At 40.3% G+C, this 19,271-nt stretch overlaps 1 protein-coding gene across 1 annotated transcript; it reads left to right on the top strand.

The window, feature by feature from the left end:
- Positions 1–1,569: 1,569 nt before the first annotated feature.
- On the top strand, positions 1,570–15,903 carry LOC138168095 (cation channel sperm-associated auxiliary subunit delta-like; the record flags this gene model as incomplete). The annotated part of the gene is made up of 4 exons (XM_069097128.1): positions 1,570–1,684; positions 9,799–9,866; positions 12,434–12,547; positions 15,769–15,903. Coding segments are annotated over 4 exons (432 nt in total), but the record flags the coding sequence as incomplete, so codon positions are not given.
- Between the last annotated feature and the right edge of the window lie 3,368 nt (positions 15,904–19,271).

Genomic DNA, 19,271 nt, shown 5'->3' with positions numbered 1-19,271 from the left:
CATGACACAGCAAGAAATATTAAAACAAAGTCAAAAGTCTAAAAAAATATAGAAGAAAATTTAAAGTATCTCACACAGAAAAAACAAAAGACCTGGAAAATAGATTGAGAAAAAAATGAAGAATTATTGGACAATCTCAATGCCATGACCCGGGGGGAGAGAGAGAGAGAGACAGAGACAGTGGCAGAGAGACAGAGACAGAGAGAGGAAGAGAGACACGAAGAGAGAGGGAGAAAGAGAGGGAGAGAGAGAGAAACAGAGAAAGAGGGAGAGATAGAGAGAGAGGGAGAAAGAAAGAGAGAGAGGGAGAAAGAGGGAGAGAGGGAGAAAGAGATGGAGAAAGAGAGAGAGGGAAAGAGAGAGGGAGAAAAAGAGGGAGAGAGAGATGGAGAAAGAGAGAGAGGGGGAGAAAGAGAGAGAGAAACCCCCAAATGAAAACTCCTAGGAGTATCATAGCTACAATCCAGAGCTTCCTGGTCGAAGAAAAAAAAAATACCGGAAGCATCCAGAAAGAAAGAATTCAAGAATGATAGAGTCACAGTCAAGATTGTGATTTAACAGCTGCTACTCTAAAGCAATGGAGAACTTGGAGTATGCTTTTCCCGAAGAAAGCAAGAAGTTTGATTACTGAGAAAAGGCCATTAGGATCCAGAGGGGATCATTGGTCATTTTAAAGAGGTCATTTTCAGCTAAGTGGTGAGGGTGCAAGCCAGACTGCAGAGAGTTAAAGGAGTGAGAGACAAGGAAGTGGAGATATCAATCATAGATAACCTTCTCAAGGATTTTAGCCAGAAAAGTGAGAAATGAATAAGAAGATAACTAGCAGGGATAGATGGATCAAATGAGGGTTTGTAGTTTTGGGGTTTTTTTGAGAATGAGGGAGACATAGCTATGTTTGTAGGGAGAAGGGAAGCTGCCAGTAGAGTAGGCAGGATGAGACTGAAGATGAGTGAGAGAGTGGGGATAATGGATAGATGAGGAAGATAGAAGCTCTTCCTGGGCATAGTCTCTGAAAGCCCAATTTGGAAGGTAGAGCAACATTAGCAGCAGGGCAGAAGGTGGCAAGAAAGAGCTTTGCCTGGGGAAGGCAATCTTGTCTTCAATATATCTCCAAATCTAAGTCATCAGTCATGGACTATAGAATATGTAGCCGAAAGGGACATTAGAGATCAATTATTCCTTCTTTCTTATTTTACAGATGAAGAAACTGAGGTCCAAATAAAGTTAAGTGACTTTTCCAAGGTTATGTAGATAAAAATTATTAGACCCAGTATTTCACCTGAAGTTTTCTTTTAAAATATTATTCACCAAAAAAAGTCATGAACACATGTGTCTAGAAATACTGCTTTTGGGGCAGCTAGGTGGTGCAATGAATAGAGCACCTGCCCTGGAGTCAGGAGGACCTGAGTTCAAATTTGGCATCAGACACTTAACACTAGCCTTGGGACCTTGGGCAAGTCACTTAACCCCAATTGTCCTGCCATTCCCCTCTCCAAAAAAAAAGCAAGAAAAAAAAGAAATACTGCTTTCATAATTAAAAATATGATTAATATGCATTAATTTTATTAGGTTGGAACTCCAGCTGTATCATCAGCGATTTTTTCCCTTACAAGTATACTGTTGGTAATACATGGACATATCTATGGTTATGATTATAAATATGAAGCCTGGCTGGATATTCTAGGTATGTTTTTCACTTTCTTACATTCATTTGAACTGCCTAATTATATAACTATAGGAAGGTTCATTCATTTTGTAGGGATAAATTACATTGTTCCTCTTGTTAGTAACCTTTATTCTGAATGTAAAACCAGAAGACAAATGAGTTAAAAAAACAAATATTAAGCAGAACTGGATAATTACTAGAGATACAGATGTAAAAACCATTTAATCCCTGCTTTGTAAGAACTCACATTCTAATAGGGGAAACAGTACATACAGGCAGGATCAGTCACAGGGGAGATGGGAAGACCCAATGATTCTATATCGAAGGAATAATGCATATCCTTTAGTGTTTTTTCCACCAATAAAACCATATCCATTTCTGATGTTAAGCCATTTGACTGTGCTAAGAACTTCCTTTTGGGGGAGTTTAGTAGCTGTGGGTGCTGATAAGGGAGGGACTACATCCCCAACATTTACCAGGACTTGTCATCCACTACCCTGGATAGTCAGATGGGAAGCAAATATGATGGTTAGAGGTCCCTATGTAGGGGCAGGTCAGTGATCCAGCAAAAGTGAAGGATAATAGATAGAAAGCACTCTCCTTAAATTGGTGTGCTTCAACATCCCAATGGAGCTGTTGTGATCTTATGGATTTGGGCATTCCATCAGTGCAGGTTGCAACCTCTCCATCACTTTTCATTTTATCCCTCTGTTTCAACAGCTCCATCATAGAGAATCTACCCAGTGTGTTAGAGTCTTTCATGCCCTAGGCTTTTTCACATCTCATGGGTACCAGGGCAGCACTTGGGCTATCCACATGTTATCTCTTACTTTCTTCACATGGCTAGTCTACTTCCTTTCCTGATCCTGCATATACTCAATAAGATCCTTGTATCTTTAAAAAAAAAAAACGTGACATTTGAAATATTTCTTTAAAGTTTGAAGTTCCATTTCTCCCTCTCTCAGCCAGTCCCCTACCCATTGAGATGGCAAGTAATATGATAGCCATTATACATATGAAGTCATGCAGAACATATTTCCATATTAGTGTCACAAGTAAAATTCAACAAAGGTAGACTGAGGTCCTTCTCTTCTAGCAAGATAACATTTTATTAGCAGGGGTGCTCCCTGCTAGAACAGGTCAGTGGCTTGCCTCAGTTTAGCCCTAGATGAAGATGCCTAGATGAAGACTTAGCCCATTTTTATAAGATTAGAGCAAAGAACAGAACAGGGTAGGTGATCTCATGGGGTCCCAGACAACATGCCTGGTTGGAAGTTGGGAATGAAGGGCCAGCAACAATCCCTTCCTTCCCTCCTGAGACTAAGAAATATTCATTGTTTGAGTCCATCTGCAAGGTTAAAGATGGAGGGCCAGACTTCTTTGGAGAGCAAACCAGATGTCCTTGAAGGATAGCTTGGTGGCAGGAAGATACTAGGTCAGACTCCCTGATGTCTGACGTTTCACATTTCTCAAGGACAGCAGATTTCCTTGAGACAAGAATAGGACTGTGATTAGCAGGAGAACTAGATTTTTAAACAATGCATTACAAGTCATCTGAAAGGCTATACTAACTTCAGAGACAAAGAACCATGACTTAGGCAATTATAGGACAAAAACAATTGTAAATAGGATCAATAAAAATGATACAGATTTAATTTAATCTCATTAGCCATGTTAAAACGACAAGAAAAATAAAGTGAAAAAAACAAACAAACAAACCGCTTATACCACTTAAGTATAGATGATCATTGGAAATACGCTATAGCCTGCTGGTGCCAACCAGGATTGCTCCATTACACTTGGGGTCACCTACAGCTTTAATTTTTTGGAAGCTGTGATGTCCCAAGATTTGTAGCCATATAGGATACATTACTTAAGAGGATATATATATATATATATATGTATATATATATATATAATGTTGAAAATATAAATCTTTGCGCTAATTAAAAGCACTGTGTAAATTTTCAAACCCTTACTGCCATCCTCTTTAATTTTGTGCCCAACTCATTGTCGATCTGCAATGCCTGCCTCTGGTATATGAACCAACCTGATGGATTGTTTATCCAGCTGCATGTCATATTCTGAAGGATAGGCAATTTTTCATCCATTTCTTTGTTCTATACGGACCATCAGGATGATCTTCATTAAATAGTTATGAATCACATTTTAGGAGGCCTTGCAATGTTTTGGGATTTGATGCACTCAGCACAGTGGCATCCTCAAGCAGGAGCATGTGAAAACTCTTTCCATCTAAAGGAAATTCTTCTACTTGGATCCATGTGACATTAGCAAATATCTCTGAAGGTCATGCATCTCCTTGTGTTATGTCTTGATTAACATGCTTAATTAAAGGATCATTGGATAAAGTCATTGCATTTGTCAGGGAATCTTATGTGTTTTTAACACATGTATGAGAGCCTCTTCGGTGGAAGAGAACAATTAAGGATATATTTTATTCTCTGAAATGTAGAGTTTTCCTCCTAGTCAACAAACAGCAAGATAGGATCTTGTATTTTCTACACTTTGAAGTCAGTTGCGTGACAGTAAAGCTGTAGTCATCCATAGGTATATCATCCTGAAGAACCACATTATTCCAAAAACATTTGTAGGTGAAAGTAGCTGGACAACCATAAATAGATATAACATGGAAAAAGTTACAAATAATGCTGTAACAACCTCTTTTCATCAATGGTGACAGGAAAAACATTACATTTGGACCATCCTGGATTCTCAGTCTCCGATGCGCTATATGAGGAGTAGAAAGAGTACTTAGGATTATGAAGTTAGTAAGAGCAACTCAACTAGACCAAGAATATGTGGAATAAATCCATGCTGGATTCACAAAGAATTATTTTACAAGGTATCTTGGTGGAGGGAAAGATATCAAAATGTGAGGGGAAAAAGCACAAGAGACCACCGGGAAGTTCTGGTTTAACCAGTGGTATGAAATATTTTCTAGAAACCCAACCCTCTATTATGTGCTCCAGCAAAAATGTAAAAAGACTATTAAATTACATAATTATCAAGAAATCCAAAGAGAAACAACAGAAAGTACTCTCAACCAGCCCACAAATAAACAAAAAGAAAAAATGGTTACCTGAAGGATCTTCCATCAGGGAAGCTGGCAAGCTCAGGTAAATAAGCCAAATGTCTAGCCAACGCTTTGTCCTTGGAAACTTAAGCACTCTTTGTTTTTGGGAGCCAAGAAAGTCATAGATCAGGATCGACAAGATTCAGGAATCCCAGAAATTTATAACACTCTGGTTACAGTAATGGAAATACTTAGCACACTCATTGGGAAGCCCCGTGGAATCCATAGCACTGTAACGTGAGATGGTCCAAAGGGTTATGAAAAACAGAGGCCTAGATCTAGAGGGGTGCCTGAAATCTATCAGTGCAGACAAACCAAGGAAGTGGAAGCCAGGGGAAAGAATCCAGGAAGTCAAGGTAAGTATCAGACAAGGCTCATCCCTGATAGTAGGATGGGGAAGATCCTGGCCTTGGAACAAAGCCCCAAACCAGAAACTGGGGCTGAAGATATAAGCAAACAAAAGAGGACAGTGAACACTGAAGAAATACTGTGGAGTAAAAAAAAAAAATGTTCAAGAACTCAACCCAAAAGAAGACCGTAACTTCACAACTATAAGGAGAGCCTCAGAGAAAAAAATGATTTGGCCTCAAAGGCTATCAGAGTAGCTGAAGAAATGAAGGAAGAGGGAAATAAATGAAATTATAATCGAATAAAGAACTTGGGAGTAAAGAATTGGAAGGAGAAGAACAGAACAGACAGGAGAAAAACTTTACCCAGACTTATGAAAATTGCAATAGATTTAGAAAAGAACTCAATGACTCCATGACACAAAAGAAATATTAGAACAAGATATAAAAATGGGGAAAAATAGAAAAATGTAAAGCATCTACAATCCAAAACAGCTATCCTAAAAAAAGCTAAGGAGAGCTAATTTAAGAATCATCAGACTTCCAGACTTCAAAGAAAGAATTCAGAATTAATTGGAGACTAAATAATTTATTCTTAAAGTCAACAATAAACATTTGTTGAGCACCTGCTATGTGCCAGGTATTGTGCTAAGAAGACCTAGAGATACAAAGAAAGGCAAAAGAAAAATAGTCTCTTCTATAAAGGAACTGAGAGATGACTAGGAGAGACAGCATGCAAGCAAATGGAAATGAGCTAGCCTCTATATACAGGATGAATTGAGAATGATCAACAGAGGGAAGGAAGCAGAATTAAGAGAGACTGGAAAGGCTTCTTATAGAAGGGGGAATCTTAGCCGGCACTGGAAGGAAGTCCAAAAAGCCAGGAAACAGAGATGAGAGAGAATTCCAGGCATGGCGGGACACGCTAGAGTTTTGAGATGAAGCATCTTGCGCACAGAACAGTAAGGAGGTTGGCGTCAGTGGATCAAAAGTGCATGAAAGGGGGGTGGCTAGGTGGCAAAGTGAGTAAAGCGCCGGCCCCGGAGTCAGGAGGACCCAAGTTTGGTTCCAGCCTCAGACACTTCACGCACGCGCACACACACACAACTTAGCCGTGTAACCTTGGGCAGGTTACTTAACCCCAATTGCCCTCCAAAAGGCAAAAAAAAAAGTGCATGAAAGGGAGAAAAGTATAAATACTGAAAAGGTTGGAGGTTGGCCATGTTAGGAAGGGCTCTGAAAACCAAACTGGATTTTGTATTTAATGCTGGAGGTGACAGGGAACCCCTGGAGTTTATTGAGTGTGTATGGGGGTGTGATGTAGTCAGACCTGCCCTTTGGGAAGATCACTTTGGCAGGAGGATGCACTGGGATGGGGAGAGACTAGAGGCAGGGAGACCAACCAGAAGGCTATTGCAGTAATCCAGGAGTGAAGAGGTAAAGGCCTGGACCAGAGGGGTGGTCAAAGAAGAGAAGAGGAACTTATATGAGAAATAAGGTGAAGGGAAACTCAGCTGACACTGGCAACAAATCGATTATGACAGGTGAGAGAGTAAGAAGTCAGAAATGACATCCAGGTTGTGAATCTGGGTGGCTGGGAGGATGGTGGTACCCTCAACAGTAATAGGAAGTTAGGAAGAGGGGAGAGCTTAGAGGAAGTGATGGTGACTTCTGTTTGGGACATTTTTTTTCACTTTTCAAATGCTTTATTAACTTCTGATTTACATCATTCATTTCCGCCAGATTTTGAGTTACAAATTTTCTCCCCGTTTTTCCCCTACCCACCACCCCAAAATAGCAATCCCACAGGATATCCCCTCCTCCAATCTGCTCTCTCCTATATCTTCTCCGATACCCCCTTTGACTTTTCCAGTAGGGCATGGTGGATCTCTATGCCCCAGTGCCTGTATATCTTATTTCCCAATTACATGTAAAATAGTATTAATTATAGTATGTATATATATATATATAATAAAAAATATATTTTAAATATTTGATTTTAAAACTTTGAATTTCAGATTCATTCCCTTCCTCACTTGTCACCCACCCTTACTGGGAAGATAAGCAGTTCAGTATAGGTTGTGCGTGTGTAGCTAATGCAAAACATTAATATAGTAGATATATTGTAAAAGACTGACTATATTTCCCTCCCTCCTATCCCACCTCCCACTTGTTCTATTCTCTACTTTGATCCTGTCCCTTTTCAAAAGTGGTTGTTTCCAATTCCCCCCCCCCCAGCCTGCCCTCCCTTCCATCATCCCCCCTCTCTTACCCTTCCCCCTCCTCTCCTGTAGGGTGAGATACCCTATTTAGTGTGTATTCCATTCCCTCCCCGAGCCAAATTCAATGAGAATAAGGTTACTTGTTCTTTTGTTGTTCCATGTGTGTTAATTTTCTCTACCTAAGGTAAAATATTTGAGGGAAAAATATCATGTTTTATATTGTGCTTCTCTAAGAAGTCCTTCAAAAATGCACCAGGGCAAAGAACACACCGGTTGATTGATTAAGTAATCCTTGCTCAAAAGAAAGGAAAGGGTAAAATATCTCATTGGAAAAACAACTGACCTGGAAAATATATCCAGGAGAGATATTTTAAAATTATTGGACTACCTGAAAGCCATGATCAAAAAAGAGCCTAGATGTCATCTTTCAAGAAATTATCAAGGGAAATTCCCCTGATATTCTAGAACCAGAGGGTAAAGCAGAAACTGAAAGAATCCACTGATCACCTCCTTTAAGGAATCCAAAATGAAAACTCCCAGGAATATAATAGCCAAATTCCAGAGTTCCCAGATCAAAGAGAAAGTGTTGCAAGCAGCCAGAAAGAAACAATTCAGGTATCATGGAGCCACAATCAGGATGACAAGATTTCGTAGCTGCTAGCTTAAAGGATCAGAGGACTTGGAACATGAAATTCTGGAGAGCAAAGGAGCTAGGATTACAATCAAGAATCACCTACCCAGCAAAGTGAGTATAATCCATGAGGGGAAAAAATGGATATTCCATGAGATAGAGGAATTTCAAGCATTCTGGGAAAAGACCAGAGCTAAATAGAAAATTGAACTTTCAAATACAAGACTCAGGAGAAGCATGAAAAGGTAAACAAGAAAGAGAAATCATAAGGGACTAATTAAAGTTAAACTGTTTACATTCCTACATTTAAAGATGATAGATGATAGTTATAACTCATAAGACCTTTCTCATTATTAGGATAGTTAAGAGACATATAGACAGAAGAGCCATATAGACAGAAGGCACAGGTGTGAGTTGAATATGAAGAGATGATACCTAACAAATGAAATTAATGGGTGAGAGAGGAATGTACTGGGAGAAAGAGAAAGGGAGAGGTAGAATGGAGTAAATTATCTCACATAAAAGAGTCAAGAAAAAGCTTTTTCAGTAGAGGGGAAGAGAGGAGAGGAAAGAGGGAGTGAGTGAACCTTACATCAGAATTTGTTCAAAGACTAAATAACATACACACTCAATTCGGTATGGCAGTCTAACAGTAAAGTAGCGGGGAATGGGATAAGAGAGGAAGGGTGATGGAAGGGCAGATGGGGGGGTAGTCAGAAGCAAAACACTTTTGAGGAGGAACAGGGTGAAAGGAGAGAAAGACTAGAATAAATGGGGGAGGGAATAGGATGAAGGGAAATACAGTCTTTCACAACGTTACTATTCTGGAAGTGTTTTACATGACTTCTACAACCTATATCAAATTGCTTGCCTTCTCAATGGGGCAGGAGGGTAGGGTGCAGAGGGAAAAAGGGAGAGAATTTGGAAATCAAAGTTTTAAAAATGAATGCTAAAATTGTTTTCACATCTAACTGGGAAAAATAAAATACTAAATAAAAATAAGAACAAAAAGGAAAGGAAAAGGAAATACAGAGCTGCTAGGGGCCTATCCCTTTTCCATCTGAATTGCCTGTCCTAACCATCCTTTAAGATCCAGGTCAAATGTCACTTTTCTCCCAAGACAATTGCATTGAAATCTTTTAGTTAGCCATAACACCCTAGGCTGTGCATAGCCCTTGCCTTAGGTCTTTCATGCCCTTGTCTTATGCAATTATTATGTGTAAATTTTAAACATCATGGTTATTTGTACATGTCACATCCCTCTGTTCTGTTGTGGGTAGCTTGATGGTAGGGATTGAGTTTTATTTCATCTCATTTGATACCTCCTTGTTGAAGCTGCTTTCCACTGATTTGGGGGTATATCCAATCAATGCCAGAACCCTGTGTGTAATTAACCATCATTTTCCTCCCCTCAGCTGAGTGGTTGATCTCCAACAAGCAAGTGGGTTAACACTCATAATTTAGAACTTTTAGTTGAAGTGCAGAATGATATCCATTTGTGGTACTATATTAAATTATTCTGTTATTATTATTTATATTGTATTATTATACTACATACTTTATTATTTATTAATTATACTATATCATTATTATTATTATTATTAAACTAGCAAACCTACCAAGGATTACAAAGGGTTATAATATCCAAACCTAAGTCAATGGAGCCTGGAAGAAATTGCTTTGACTGTAGTTATGCGTGTGTCTGTTTTGAAGTGACTTCTTGGTTAAAGTGGTCATTGGTATGACTATTATCGATATAAGAAGTATTGTTGATCTGTTTATATCTTTAAAAATTACAGGGCCTTATCCTCATGCTTCATTTCATATTTCCGTTTCAGTTGAAGAGGAGTCCGTTACAGATATTTTTGCAGAGAATTGTTGCTACAGTAATAGTTTTGCTTGCACAGTAAGTATGGTGCCTTCATTCTTCATTAATATGAAACTAACCAACTAAATTATGTAGCCACAGACCATTCATTACTTCATTAATCAGTAATTACAAAATACCTTTTTGTTCATGATGCCAGAATAGGGCAAGGATAGAGAGAACATAGGTTCTGTTTTCAAGAATCTTACAGTGAGAATCTTCCCCTCCTCTCGGAAGGGAAACATTTGAAGAGATCCCTGTGGGACTCAGGAGAATTCACTAAAAGTGAAGGAAACATTTAGACAAAGTGCTAGGGAAGTTTGAGTAGAGGAGGACCACAGAGCGCTAGGGGGAATTTGAGGAAAACAAGAGCGCAAATGTGGAGCCAGGGATCTAGGATCACCGCATGGTGTTCAAGCACAGATGGGATGACCACTACTTATCGATATACTAGATGAGATTCCTATTTAGGCACCAATTGGGCTAAGGTGATGTATAAGGTTCCTTCCAACTCTGAGATTCTGTGATGCTTCGATTACCATTGGTGATGGGGATGGGATTAACATAGACTTCCTGGGGGACTTGAATGTTGCAGAAAGGCAGGGACTTTCACTCTTTTGCCTGCCTCCTCTCCCTTCCCATCTCTTCCAGCAGCCCTTGCTCTTCACACACCTCCATGGCCATCACCCTCATTTAGAACCTTGAATATCACCTGAACTGTGACTCTAACCTGCCTGCAGTCCTTTCCCCTCTCTGGTCTGTCCTTTGCACAGCTGACAAGATTAGCCTTCCACAGGTTGGACCTCTTGCTCAAAAATCTTCAGTGTTTCCCAATAAGGTGGTCCCTATGATAAAATAATTTGTTAATGTTGTTCCCTACATAGCTAGGTGTCTCTGTGGATAGGCTGAGGGGCCTGGAGTCAGGAAGACCTAAGTTCAAATCCAGCCTCAGACTGTGTGTTCCTGGACAAATCACTTAACTTCCACCTGCCTCAGTTTCCTTAATTGTAAAATGGGGATTAATAACAGAGTTGTAAAGATCAAATGAGATAATATTGATAAAGTGCTTAGCACAATGGCTGGCACATAACAGATGCTTAATAAATGCTTGTTCCCACCCCTCCCCTTCATTTTCCATCTGTCTCCCACTTCCCTACCTCATGGGTCCTCCTTCCTCACTGCTTAGAAGCCTTCTCTTCCTTCAAGGCTCAGCTACTGGTATCACTCCAGACTCTTTTGTGAAATCTCCATTCCCCAGTTTTTAGTGTTCCTTACCTCAAATTATCTTGTACTCACCTATCTATGTACCACTTTTATACTTCAGTAAAAAGTAAGCCCCTTGTGGGCAGGACTATTTTTATTCACTAGTACCTTGTACTGTTCCTGGCACAAAGATGGAGAAGACATTTGTAATGGGAATGCAAATTTGGAAGATCTTCCCTGCCCCTAGGCTAAAGTGCACCTGAAGCCTGGGGTGGGAGGCTTGTTTTTCAGTAAATACTTTTTGATTGGCCAGTGGGTCCAAAAGGTTGTTACATTCTCTGAGCCAGGAGAAGGCTATATAAGCCCTGATGTGAGGCTTTGTTTTGGGGGCTCACTTTGAGAAGTGTTCTGTGATTTGATCTGTATTCTGAGAAGCCGTTGTCCAGCCCCCCCCCCAGCTTTGAAAAACCCAGATATTGAAAGCCAGATGTTGATTTGGTATGGATGTAATGCTTGGACAGTTTGGAAAGCTGTCTACTTGATCTGTTTCTGTCTTGATAATTCTGCCTGTATACTTTGAAGTTCGGGGTGCTGACCTTTTTCCCCTAAACAAGGTAAAGATATATGTCTGATTAAAGTAAGCTTGTTAACCTATTTTGAGTTGCTTTCCTTTAACAAAAGCAGATCTAAGAACCTGTGGTGGCGCCAAACCCTGAGGACCCTTGGGGTGCTTGCTGCTACAACATTCCAGGTAGAAGGGATGGAATGAGTATTAGGAGAGGACAAGAAAAGAATAGGGTCCAGAGTATAGGAGATAAACCTGAAAAGTCAGGCAGTCAACAAATATTTTTTTAAGCACTAACTTGTGTCAAGCACTATGCTAAATGCTGAGCATACAAAGAAAGTTAAAAGATAGTCCCTGCCCTCATGGAGCTCCCAGTCTAATGGGGGAGACAACATGCAAATAACTATGTATAAATGGAGATAAGTATCACTGGCCTGTAGTGAGGGGAGAGGGAGAAATGTAAGGTGTAAGAAGACTGGGAAGGTGGGGGGAGGGCAGGTTATGAAGGGCTTTGAACAAACAGGATATTTTATTTGATCTTGGAGGTGATAGGGAGCTCATGGGGATGAGTAAGGAAGGGGACATGGTCAAGTCTATGCTTCGAGATGGAGGATAGAGGGCTTCAGATACCAAAATCACAAGTTTATAAATTATCCAGTAGATAATGGGACACGCAGGCAGCTAAGCAGCGGGAAATGTGACGTTAGAAGATGACTTGGGAATCAGCATGAAGGATGACTACAGAGAAGAACTGCATAGAGAAATAAAACAACAGCATGACCTGATAATCATATCATACAATCATATCTTATTTTCTCCAAATAACTTGTCATTTCAGGCTATAAGCCAACTTGTTGTAGCATATAACGCTGGAGTACCTTTGTCTCAAGCCAACTTATATGTATCAGACAACATGGGATTTGAATTCTCAAGATTGTATTTGCCAAACCTGGTATGTTAAATTTGGTGAAAATTTTACTTAGTTTAATTCCAAAAGCACTGATTACTTGTTTACTGTGTGCAAAGGGCACTGTATTAGGAATTGGTTGTTCAAAAAAAAAACCCCTAACACAGCCTTTTACCTTAAGGAGCCTACAGCTTAATTGGGAACAATAATAATAATAATGTTGCACTATTAAATAATTTTCTTGTTTTCAGCGAACAAAAATCTTTTTTCTCTTCCTATTACCTCTCCCACCCATGGAGGGAAGGAGGCAAAAAAAATTTGTAACCAATATGCCTGGTCAAGCAAAACAAATTCCTGAATTCATCATATCCAAACAGCATATTGCACATCCTTTCACAAAAACAGAGCACTTATCCCAAGGGGAGATCCCAAACAGAGGAGGTCCAGCTTCACAGGCCATTGTCTAACATCTGTTCCTCCCTGAGGCAGCTAGGTGGCAGAGTAGCCAGAGTGCAAGGATCTGGAGTCAGGAAGGGCCAAGTTCAAATTTTGCCTTTAATGCATATAAGCTGTGTGACCCTGAGAAAGCCAGGAGAGAGAGGCCACCAAAAGTTATGAATGAAGAACAGCCCCCAGTTAAGCCATTTGGGAGGGTTTTCTAAATGAATGAATTATTAATAAATTCATAATAGCCCATCAGCCCTCCAGGTGACCTCTAGCCACCAAGCTGAATGGACACTTCCTAACTGGTTAAATTCCCATTAGCTCTCTCTAGTCCAGTAAGATACAAATATACCATACACAACTCTGGGGGTCAGTTATAGATTTTATATAAAGAAAAACTCAAAATCAAGATAAAATACAATTTAAGGAAATGTAGAAAAACAAATTATATTAAAATGCCTCATAATGATTAAGCATGGATGAGAAGGGTTTAAGTTAGAGAGAGGAAACCTTTTCTAGAGTTTCTCAGATTTTAAGGGGTAGTCATCCAACAAGTTTGGTCTGAATTCTTTTATTCCATAAAACAAAAATTTGCTTTGAGGCCAGCCTGCCACCCTTAATCAAAAGTCCTAGGACACATACCACAAAATATCTGCAGGGACCCCCAGGCCATCTTTCATGTTTCTTCTCCACTTTATCTCTCTCAGTGTCTTGTGAAGCATGAGCCTTTAAAAAAAAAAAATCTCACATGTTTCCCTGCTATTTAACATCTAGAATCATTCTCAGTCTTACAAGACCAAGGCAGTAAATAACTGCTACCAAACGTTTAGCTAGGGCTCCAACTCTTAACCTTCCCCCTGTGGAATAGTCAGTTCAAGATCTAGTTACCTGCATGTATATGTTAAATGACTGGGGAACTTAATGAGTAAACAAAAGATGTCCCTCCCATTCTGGGAGACCAAATGACTGAATTTAAACTACTCACCACTGACTCTATGGTTAGAGGACCTGGATGCATAGGCCACCTGATACTACATTTGTGAGCTTGAGACAACCCACTTAGCTTCCCTGGGATTCAGTTTCCTCATCTTTAAAAGGAGGGGACTGGACTAGACCAGTATAAACTTGAGATTTACTGGCTAGATTCCTTCCTTCCTTCCTTCCTTCCTTCCTTCCTTCCTTCCTTCCTTCCTTCCCTCCTTCCCTCCTTCCCTCCTTCCCTCCCTCCTTCCTTCCTTCCTTCCTTTCTTTTTTTCCTTTCTCCTCATAGACCAAAACTTAAACCCATTTCTCTCTGGAGCTCATAGGTTGGACCACACTAGGTCCACTTAATGGCTGTATTTTGGGCCCTCCTTACTCAGAGTGAATGTCAATAGTAACTGTTCCCCTTTTGAGCAGTAACACTGAGGGTCTTCCCCTCCCAGTTTGATTTTTTTTTTTAATTAAAGGGGCCATCCCTTGAGTCACTTCTTAAAGAGCCCTATTACCTGAATGAGCGCTACCTCACTCAAAGTGAGAATCAGAAAAGGCCTTAGCCTAAAAGGCCAGGGTCTCCCATCGCATCTTGGGCCATCTCCAGTTGTCTTGATGAATATCTGGCCACTGGACTCAGATTTCTCTGGAGGAGAAAGTGAGGCTGGTGACGTTGCACAGCCCTCTCTCAAATCCAAGTCAACTGCAAGTCGTGTCATCATTCCCTGATGTCATGGTCCTCTTTGAAAACGGAGGACAAACACAACAGCACAATAATATTCCTTGCTCTTTTAAATTTGCTTCAGTCTCCTTTAAATCTTGAATAGAAGCTGAATATCAGTGTCCCTTTTCTTGACCAACGTAGTTCCATTGATACTGATCTAATTAAGAAACTTTTTATGCCTATCTAATATTTTCAAGATATCTTTCTCTTCCAAGGCCACATATGCACAGAAGGGTTTTGGGGTCTGGGTTTTTTTTTTAATTCTCTCAAATGATAATGTCATAGTCTTATACTCACCTCCCTTACCCCTTTTTCAGTTTTAGTAAGATGCCTGAAGGCCTTCCCAATCAAGACCAAAATTCTTCACTACTTTACAAATAGTTTTTTGTATTCCTTTGCCCTTCAGCAGTTGTGTTTCTGGAGGCACTCTGTTCCCTTCCTTTTATCTGTCCCACTTGTTTTCATTACTGTATTTTATGCTTTTATACAAAATGGAGCCTGGAGATGAGATGAGACTTTACTTATTTTAGGAGATTGGGAAATCTGGAGTTTAATTTGTGAGAAACACACTTGTGGGAATCACAAGACTTCCCAGGCAAGGTCAGGGAGTTAGCCTGGATGACCTTCCACTGTCCACTGCTTCCCTGGGGGCCCTTAGGAAGGTCTACATGAGATGCCTTTAAGGCCCAAGCTGTTTGCCATACCCCCAGCTTTCTAGTTCCCTCTGGCCATTGTCATAGTTTCAGGAAGGCCACTGTCTTGAAAGAAAGAAAGAGAGAGGAAGAGAGAAAGAGAAAGAAAGACAGAAAACAAGATAAGTATGCTTCCCCACACCTATTGATTATCTTCCAATAGCTTTTTTTTTAAAAGCAATTAGGGTTATGTAACTTGCTCAAGGTTTTCTCATGTGGGTGTTAAGTATCTGAGGGGTCTTCCTGACCCTGGGGCAGGCACTCTTACTCACTGCACCACCTAGCTGCCCCCCTTCCGATAACTTTTGTGGGAGCAAAACAAGATACCATAATATCCTCTCTTACAAGTTATAAGTTAGTGCGTAGGATTCATGCTTAGGCTCTTATGCTAATACTCTTCATTCATTTACTTTATTCTTTAATTTTTCCTTTAGGAACACCTTAAAGGAACTTTGGAAGGTTTCTTTTACTTTCATACCATGTCCAAGTTTGCATTTCTCATGAAGGATGATGTGATGGTGAGTTTCTCTTTGATTGGAAAGATTGATTTGAATTGGACTGGAGTCAAAGCAAATTGTTCATTATTTTGCATCTGTACAGTTGTTTCATGTTAACTTTTGAAGGATGGAACTTGTTTGGTCCAGATTTAGTATGCCAGTATAACCTCTGACCAATTGCTCCCCGGCTCTGGAATCACATGGGCTGGGCCCAGTCTTAGGGACAGTCCTAAAAGATCGCTATTTCTTTGACTCATTATGCCCCCACCTGGAATTTATTCTTGGAAAATCTCCAAATATAGCTTGAATCTAGTCCTTCAAGGAGGTGAATAAAAAGGGGCACAGATCCCATTGATGCATTCAAGGTAATAATGTAAATGTAGGGTGTGGAATAGCTTTTATTTTGCTCCAGAGAAAATGCAAAGGGCTCATAGAGGGGCAATGAACAATTGTGGGAAACAGGACTTGCTACCTGAAAGGGGCTGCACCACAACACAATCATTCTTAGGTCTTGAGTAAGCAGTTACTATGGTTGACCTTCCTTGGGCCTGTGGGAACAGTCTGTCGAGTCTTAAGGGTCATCAGGTGTTGTGATATAGTTCAGAGGGCTATAGAATGAGAATTAGAGTGGCGGGAACAGGAGTGCAGTATCTGGTTCGGTTCACTTAGTGGTTACACAAGAATTTCTTTTGCTTGGGCCTGCCTGATTTCTCCCTAGCAGTCAAATAAAGGGAGTGGACTAGAAAAAGTCCCTGGAAAGTAAGGAATGGTCATTTTTTTCAGTTGTATCCCCTGTACTTAACTTGGTGCCTGACACAAAATAGGCACTTAAATGCTTGTTATTGATTCACTGATTTCAACCTGGAAAACCTGATTGTCCTAAAAGCATTCAATGTAATTCTTTATACTCTCTAGTAAATCCTACTTTCCACTAGAATCCCAAAGTCAGTTAGTAAATATTTATTAAATAACTTTTATGGGCCAGGCACTCTGCTAAGGCCTGGAGATACAAAGAAGGGTAAAAGGTAGTGCCTCCTCCCCAGGAGCTCATAGTTTAATGAGTGAGACACGCAAACGACTCTGAACAGAAAAACCGTATGCAGGGTAAATTGAGTATGATCAACAGAAGGAAGGCACTAGCATTAAGAGAGATCAGGAAGGACTTCCTAGACAAGGTAGAATTTTAACTGGGACTTGAAGGAAGCCAAGAATGCCAAGAGGGAAGATGAGGAAAGAGAGAATTTCATGCTTGGGGAACAGCCAACCACCGGCAAACATCTGGAGTTGGGAGATGGAGAATCTTATGTGAGGAGCAGCAAAGAGGCCAGGGTCACTGAAGAGTGATGGTGGGAAGTGAGGGGTTACAAAGAGGAGTGAAGGTCTAAGAAGACTGAAAAGGTGGGATGGGGCCAGGTTATAAAGGGCTTCAAATAATAAACAGAGGATTTTATATTTAATCTGGACGGTGATAGAGAGACACTGGAGATATTGCAGAGGGGGCAATATGATCTGACCTGTACTTTAGGAAAACCTCAGGAAAACCACTCTGATGGCTGAGTGAATGATGGACTGGAGTAGGGAGATACTTGTGGAAGGCAGACCCTCCAGGAGCCTGCATGGAGGAGATGAGGGCCTGTACCAGGATGGTTCCAGCATCAGAGGAGAGAAGGGGGTATATTGGAGGGAGATTTCAAAGATGAAGTCAACAGGCTTTGGTGACAGATTGGGTATGGGTGGTGAGAGAGAGAGTGCTCCAAATAGGCTCCAGATCTGGATGTGATTCTTGATAGATGTCAAATAGAAACCTGATTGTGACAAGTGTATTCTGCAATTCACAAAGTACTATGCCTTTGTATATTTTAACTGACCATTTATCTGGATCAGGAGTAGGAAGGTTTGGTTTTTTTTAAGAGAATATTAGATATGTTTATATTGTAGTTATGGGATTCTAGAAAGAGGCCACAGAGATTCTGTTACCACCATATCCCTAAGGTATATTTTCCTAGCTCTACTGGTCTAGAATTTCAATGATGAGCTTATTGAAAGGTGGTCAAGCATTGGGAAAAAGTGACCCACATTACCTAAGTTCACATGACCCATATTACTTAAGTTCACTTGGCATAGTATGGAGTAGGCCAAAAGGTGGTATGTGGGGACCCCTCACTTGTATCCCAAGACGTGGCAAAAGCTGACCAATCATAGCCAATGAATCCAGGAATAGAGCCTAGGTTACCAGTGGGGAAGAGGTAGAGGTGATGGCTTTTTAACTGTTGTTGAGCAAATAAAGAGACCATGACCCATGACCAAGATGACTCTGTGGCTTGGGAAGTATCCTTCTATGAAGGAAGTCTATTTGAGAAAACAAATGAAAATTAGAGGAATTCTTGGTTAGCATAGAAGATCAGAATTGAGATAGCCCTGCTTACTCCAGCACAGTGTGAATGCTCAAGAAGTGATTTACGCATTCAAGCAATCTAGTCCAGTTTGCCCAAAAATCGGTGCCAATAGTACAGTAGTTATGTCTCATGTGCTGACCAAGGGTCTGTCCTTTTTGTCTACCCACTTATCTCTAAATTCCCCCATCTGAGTACTACAAGTAACCCTTTAATGATCACATCTAAAGAATCCTAGTTTGCTTTAGGCAGAATAGGACTTAAGAGTGAGAAGATGATACCAGCATCAGAGGAGAGAAATGGGCATATTGGCACCTAAGGTACCATCTAGTCCAGTGCTCTCAGCTGACAAATAAGGAAACAGATGGAAAGTCACTTGCTCAAAGTCACAGTTAGTTAGTGGCAAATCCAGGACTTGAATCCAGATTTCCTGACACCCATTTTAGTGTCATTTTTATACCACTGGATCAGAGAGGGTTCCTTTCTTTCATGTCTTGATGACCAAAGCAGCTCAACAGTGGAGGTTTACCTCCTACTGACATCACATACCCACAGAGCTCAGCTATAGCAATTAATTAGAATTCCAGAAATTTCTATTTCTTTCTAATTTTTTTTAAATTTAAGTTTTGGATCAACTTTTGACAACTGGTTGGTAAAATGGAAATGATGGAAACTTGGAAAGAAAGTGGCCATGACATCTTAGAGTTCTCAGAGCCAAGGAGGGAAATGTTGGGCAGATTTTAAACAGTTCAGAGAAGAGATTGGCCTGGAGCTGCGGTCAGAGACTGCAAAAGAGAAATGACTCAAGGAGAATAGGAGACTTTCAGAAATAAAATTCTAAGTATTCACAGTTAGAGAGAAAATGGGAAGGTATCTAAAAGGGCCTAGTGGCTGGGTCCCAAAGAATGGGCCCAAAATGGAAGGAGTCAAATATAACTAAGGACAAATACAAACACAGTAGGTCAACAATCATATATTAAGACCTTATTATGTACTAGGCATTGTGCTAAGTACCCAGGACACAAAGAAACAATTCCTACCTTCAAA

Source organism: Petaurus breviceps, unplaced genomic scaffold (genome assembly GCF_028583685.1).
Source record: "Petaurus breviceps papuanus isolate PSGF00001 unplaced genomic scaffold, PetGlider_PUasm1.0 350716, whole genome shotgun sequence".
In the NCBI taxonomy this organism is placed as follows: domain Eukaryota; kingdom Metazoa; phylum Chordata; class Mammalia; order Diprotodontia; family Petauridae; genus Petaurus; species Petaurus breviceps.
The sequence above is the reverse complement of the archived record's forward strand: the minus strand, read 5'-3'. Positions and strand labels throughout refer to the sequence as shown.